The 6338-nt window shown below is 61.7% G+C and overlaps 1 protein-coding gene across 3 annotated transcripts in view; it reads left to right on the top strand.

Moving 5' to 3' along the window:
- Positions 1–5891: 5891 nt before the first annotated feature.
- TNFRSF8 (TNF receptor superfamily member 8) overlaps positions 5892–6338 on the top strand; it is a 58908-nt gene continuing 58461 nt past the window's right edge. The window contains exon 1 of one of the 3 annotated variants that reach the window (XM_072751167.1): positions 5892–6184. In XM_072751167.1, the coding sequence (XP_072607268.1) occupies positions 6122–6184 (63 nt within the window). In that variant the 5' untranslated portion in view covers positions 5892–6121. The remainder of the gene's footprint in view (positions 6185–6338) is intronic. The other 2 variants (XM_072751168.1, XM_072751169.1) reach the window with 2 other exon arrangements.

Genomic DNA, 6338 nt, shown 5'->3' with positions numbered 1-6338 from the left:
GGGACTCCGTGACGGGGAGCCGGGGCCCAGGGGTCGTCCCCCCGCACGCCGGGCCTTGGCCAAGGCTCCTTCCCTCTCTGGTCCTGGCGCCCACCTCTGTGGCTCGGCAGGTGGAAGCCGGGGAGGGACTCCCAGGCCCGGGAGCTCCCGACGGTTGGCGCCGCCTCCTGGGGCTCAGTCAGGCGAGCAGGGCCTCCCCACAGGAAGCTTTGGCCCTTGGCAGTCGAGACCACCGGTCGTACTGTGCGTGGAGAAACTGAGGCTCAGAGAGGGTGAGCGACTGGCCCAAGTCCGCACAGCTGGTTCACGGCGGAGACCGTTTGAGCCGGCCTGGAAGAGCAGAGCTGGGGCGTCCTGCAGGGCCCCGGGCCTGGATGGGGTCGAGGCCTCCTCCGTCCCCTCTCGCCGGGGCCTCAGACCCACGGGACGGAAAGCAGACGGGAAAATCCGCGCCCATTTCACAGACGGAGGCGCCTGAGGCCTGGAGGGGGACAGCCGCGGCCGGATGCAGGCCTGGATCCCGGGCTCCCGGCGTCCGTCTAGTTCCCCACCCCGGAGCGGCCACCTAGCAGGCTGGTGCCACCCCGGGCCCCCACGGGCCGCCGAGGCCTGGGCAAGCGCCCCACAGCGGTGCACCCGGCGGGCACGGGGAGGCCGCCCACGTGGCACCTCCTGAGCGGCCAGGGAGGCGCCTGCCCCAGAGCCCGCACCCCTGCGTGGGGCAGTCGCGGCTGGAGGAGTGACCTCGCCCTCGGCGGGGGCATCGCAGACAACGAGCCCTCCATCCGTGGTCCCTCGTGGAGAGGCCCAGGCCTAGCGGGCGCCTGGCACTGCGCAGTGGGCGCCCTCCCCTCGGTCCGCCTGCAGCTCGGAGCCGTCCACACCGCGTGTTACCCAGGCTCTGTGCAGCCCTCAGAAGGCTGCCGGGCGGGTTTGAAGGCCACGTGTGGCCGAGGAGGCCACAGGGTCCCAGTGACCCCGTCACCTCCTGGTCCCTGCGTGCCCTGGAGAGGACACAACATGACTCCTGAGGCTGCATCATCACAGACGCGGTGGCTTCCATCCTTTCCCCTCGGCGTCACCTGCTGGGGGGAGCCCGCTCCCCGTGGGGCACTCAAGGCCCGCGACACCGCGCCTCCTGCCCACGGCCACGTGACTGGCTGGTTTTGGAGGCAGGGTGTCCCGCCCCAGCCAAGCCCTCGGAGGCTGCGGCCCCGGAGGACACCTGGAGGGCGACCCCCCGACAAGGCCCTAAGCCACAAGCACCCCGTGGGTCGCTCCCGCACTGCCAACCCACAGGAACAGCTGTGTGACCTCAGGCAAGTTCCTGAACTACTTGGAGCCTCAGTTTGTTCATCTGTGAAGTGGGGACAGCAGTACTGACCTGCAATCTTGTTGCTGGGAACAAATGTCTGGCCAAGGGCCTGGTGGGTGTCCTGCTTGTGGGGCGTGCATGGCGGGAGCTCATCCTGCCCACCTCTAGGGACCCGCCTTCCTGCCCCAGCCTGCAGCGGCCACGACTCCCCACCCCCTGGGAAGCTACAGCCTATGGTCTGGGATCCAGCTGGCATCCTGGGCCCTGAGACAGGCAGGCCTGCGGGGGTCCGAGTCGCAGGTCCCACCGGAGAAGCCCCCCCTCGTGGAGCGGTCCTGCCCCCATCAAGGCTCCTGGGAAAGGTCCCCAGAAAAGCACCCAGGCTAATGGGAGCAGAGGGGTCCGGGCTCCAGCCACCCACCGGCCTGCCTAAAGACTCCCTGTATCCGCTGAGGGTATTTTGGGGGCTATTTGGGGCTGGGGTTCCCAGCTGTTGGGGAAGTCCCTGGATTTCCTGAGCCAGGTCGGAAGCTGGCGTCTTACTCAGCATCTCTTTGGTGACACCGGCTCCCTGTTCCCTCCGGAGCGCTTCCTGCCGCCGCCTTCCGCGCCTTCCTGCGAGCTGAGCAGCGATGTGGGCAGGTGCTCGCCTTCCTGCCTCCTGCTGCCTGGGGGCCGACAGCCAGGGCAGCCCCCACCACGGCCCGGCCCCACACCTGCCTGGGGCCCGGGACTTCCCCGGCTCTTCTTCAAAGCACTTTCACCCTTGTTGGGGGGTTCGGAGCCACCTGGGGCTGCAGCAGGTGCCCAGTGGGCCCTGGCCCTGCTGGCTCTTTAAGGCCCTGTGAGCTTGCCCCCCACTCCCGTTCCCCCCCCCCCCCCCCCCGCTGTCCCTCCCCCTACTCTCCCGGGCAGGGGTGGGGTGGGGGGGAGGAGGGCTGCGATCTCTAGGGGGAGGCCGACTCCTGACTCCCAGGGCTCCAGCCAGCCCCTGCCCTGCACCAGAGCCCCTCTATCCGCGGGGGGCAGGGCCCCCCCTGGGCTCCCGAAGCGCACAGTTTCCCCGGGCACATGGATGCACGACCCAGTCATTACGGTCATGACGCAGTCGAGACCAGTTCTAGAATTGAGGTGCCAAAGAGAAAAAAAAAAAAACGACAGAAACCGCCTTTCAGCCTGGGAAGGTGGCTGGGGGGAGGGGAGGGGACTACACAGAGGTGGCCCTGGAACAGGTCGGGGCGGGCAGGACTCGCAGGGGTGTTTCCAGGGGAGGACGGGGATGGGTGCAGGTGAGGAGGAGACGGGAGCGGGGCATGTGAGGCTGGAGCACTGGGGGGGGGCAGCTGACGGGGAACCAGAGCAGCAGGACTGGGCCAGGCGGCGCAGGGTTTCCAAGGCCGCTGGCTCTGGGGCGCGCTGGCCTCGTGGGTTCAGTGGTCGGGCCCTCGGTCTCTCACCTGCGCACGGGCACAAAATAGGATCTTCCCCGTGGGATTTCCCGGAGGACTCGAGGAACCAGCGCCTGAAAAACCTTAGCACGGAGTAAGCACTCAAAGGCAGCCGTTGTTATGAAGTGAATAACCTGACTGCCCCCGGGATGAGACGCACCCCCAGGCCCGCGCCTGCACCCCTGCCAGGCTGCTGGGCACAGAAGCCCGTGGGGAAGGCCGCAGGCGCCGGGCCCGGAGCACCGCCGTGATCGCCCTGAGGGAGTGTGGTATTCCAGCAAGCAGCCACGCGCCGGCTCCCTGAGCCTTCGCCCCCGACATCATGATGCTTAGGGTATTTCCAGCATTTATAAATAATGCTTTAGGCAACCTTGCCTTGTTTATGGCTTCCTTTTTCCTCTTTCCAGTTCAACTGTTACCTTTGTTTTTCTTTGCAAGGGTGAAAAGGTATAAGCAGTTTTTTGGTGGGGAGGGTGCTTTTGCTAAGAATTGTCATGTTGCTTTCTGAAAAGGATTTGTAACACTTACCAGCAGGGTATGAATGTGTATTCCAGGTTCGCCACGACTTTGGGGTTGGATTTTACCAAAGTTGTTCTTATAAAGAACACTAAAAAAAAAAAAAAAAAAACAAACCACCAAAAAACAAAAAACACATCAGCGCCACCAAAAAAAACCCTGATGATTTAAGAAGTCCAGGAGGGTATCAAAGGTTGCCTTCATTTGCATCTCTTCATTTTCTAGAAAGGTGGAATTTTTAGAACTTGTAATTAATGGTCATTTATATTTCCCCTGGGTTGGCGGTGTTTGTGTCATTTTTGGGTTCTGCCTACGAGCTGAACAAGCATCTGTTTACTCAGAGTCCCGTTTCCTCTATAGGGAGAAAAGCCCTGCGCTGGGAAGCAGGCGTCCTGGGTTGCTCCTGTCCCTGCCTGGGGTCATTGCGAACCTCATGGGTAGCGTTCACGATCACTTGCTTAATTGTTTAACGTAGTCCCGGCTCAGACATGCCAGGGCACTGGGCGTGGGCACCCAGGGGAGAGCCCAGAAGGGGTCGCCCAGAAGGATGCACAATATATAGGAAATTTTTCCAAGTAGAATCCAGGAGCTTGAGGACAGTTGGGTGCGGTGGGAAGGGCAGATACGGAATGTCCTGGTGGGAGACCGCTCGTAGAGCCAAGGAGAGGATGGCATTTCTGGAAGATGGGGGGCTCGTACCTCGCAGGGACAGACCAACGGTCACTGGGCCATTCCGGGTTCAGGGAAAACAACTGGGCTTTTTTAACCCGAGCACCTAGGACTGGCTGCCTATTTCTCAGTCTACAGCTCTGGAAAAAAAAAAAAAAAAAAAACACGAGTAAACAAGTCCCTGACCTGTAGTCTACCTGGTGGATGCTCAATATATATATGTTTGGGAGGTAGGATGAAAGGAGTAGAGAGCCCATGAGATGGAGAAGATGGAGAAGCACTGGAAGGGAAAATTATTCCCCTGAAAATGAGAACTTTATTTAGAATGAGACTAGTATAGTTTCTTTCTTTTAGGTAAGAGTTCTAGGCTCTTCTTCCAGGCAGAAAACTCTCACGGGGGCAGGGAAATATCTGTGGATTGACAACGAAATGCTCTGTACTCTGTCCATCAGTCCCTTCAACAGTCAGTCCATCCACCCATCCATCCACCCACCCGCCCATCCACTATCCATCCATCCATCCACCCGCCCACCCGCCCGCCCACCCACCTGCCCATCCACCTATCCATCCATCCATCCATCCATCCATCCATCCATCCATCCATCCATTTATCCGTCCATCCATCCATCCATCCACCCATCCATTTATCCGTCCATCCATCCATCCATATACCCAACCACTTGTCCACTTACCCACCCACCCACCCTCCATCCATCCATCCACCCGCCCGCCCACCCACCTGCCCACCCACCTATTCATCCATCCATCCATCCACCTGCCCACCCACTATCCATCCATCCATCCACCCACCCACCCACCCATCCATCCATCCACCCGCCCACCCACCCACCTGCCCACCTGCCCATCCACCCATCCATCCATCTGCTCACCTGCCCATCCACTACCTGTCCATCCATCCAACTGCTGCCCCACCTATTTATCCATCCATCCATCCATCCATCCATCCTTCCATCCATCTACCTGCCCACCCACCCACCCATCCATCCATCCACCCACTCGCCCATCCACTATCCATTCATCCATCCATACATACATACATACACCCACCCACCCACCTGTCCACCCACCACCCGCCCACCCACGCACCTATCCATCCATCCACCCACTCATCCATCCATCCATTCACCCACCCGCCCATCCACTATCCATCCATCCATCCATCCATCCATCCACCCACATGCCCACTCACCCACCTATTCATCCATCCATCCATCCACCCACCCACCCATCCATCCATCCATCCACCCACCCGCCCATCCACTCTCCTGCCCACCCATACACCCACCCATCCATCCATTCATCCCCTACCCACCCATCCACCATCCATCCATCCACCTGCCCACCCACACACCAGTCCGTCACCTCACCCATCCAACCATCTATCATCCATCTACTGATTCATTTTTTAGCAAAGACTTATTCATGGGTGTTGGCTTTCTCTGCAGCCTCCTGACTCGAGCTGTCCCTTCTAAAAGAACCCCCAGAGCAAGAGAGAATGTCTGGGTTGATCTGTATCAGGAGCAGGCATCTACTCAGACCTAGCCTTATCTTGGGGTGGGGGTGGGGTGGGACCATTGCGCCTGGAGCCTCCCAATGTCCTGAGTCTCCCACCTTCGGGGAGAAGGGTGGAGGGGACGGTGTTGGGGTGGCGGGGCTGCCTCCCCTGGTCATCATCGGTGCTGTGCTGCCGGGCCAGGCAGCGAACTCCCTGGAGCGCGGGAGGACGCCTCCTGTCCAATCAGGGCAGGTCTTTAAAACAGCAGGAGGGGAGTGTGGCTTGTCCTGAGTCATCTCTGCACGTGTTTGTCCGCTCTTTCTTCTTTCGCTGCTGGTAGCGTTCCTGGAAACCGTTCTGGGTACCAGTGCTCCTCTGGATGGTGGGGGCAGGGAGGAGTTAAGGCCGAGCCCTCAGAGCAAGAGCAGCCCACTTTTGAAGTGACTTCACAGCTGCCGGCGCGTGAGGTGCGCTGGGGAAGTGTGCGGGGAGCGGCCAGCGAGCCCCAAGCCCGAGCCCAAGCCCGAGCCCAAGCCCAAGCCCAAGCCCGGCACCGGCTCCCCCAGGTGGGGCTCGGGGCTGCACGTGGGCGCAGCGCACTTCCCGGGCCGCCTAGGTGGGCGCTTCCCCGGCCAGCTCAGCCCACCGGCCGCCGGGATGCGCCCCGTCTGCGCCGCGCTGGGATTGCTGCTCCTGGGGGCGCTGGGAGCCCTCCCGCAGGTAGGTCGGTGGCAGGGGCCTGGGAGGGGCCCGCCGTGCAGGGTTCCCTCCTGGCGCTGCCACTGCCCAAGCCGGGACTGTGGGGAGTGGGGGGGGCGGGGGAGGCCAGGGAGGCTCCTCACCTCGGTAGCGCCCGGCTGGGGTGAGGGGGCAC

This window comes from Vulpes vulpes, chromosome 2 (genome assembly GCF_048418805.1).
Source record: "Vulpes vulpes isolate BD-2025 chromosome 2, VulVul3, whole genome shotgun sequence".
NCBI classification, from domain to species: Eukaryota; Metazoa; Chordata; class Mammalia; order Carnivora; family Canidae; genus Vulpes; species Vulpes vulpes.
This window is presented reverse-complemented; position numbering and strand designations above follow the sequence as displayed.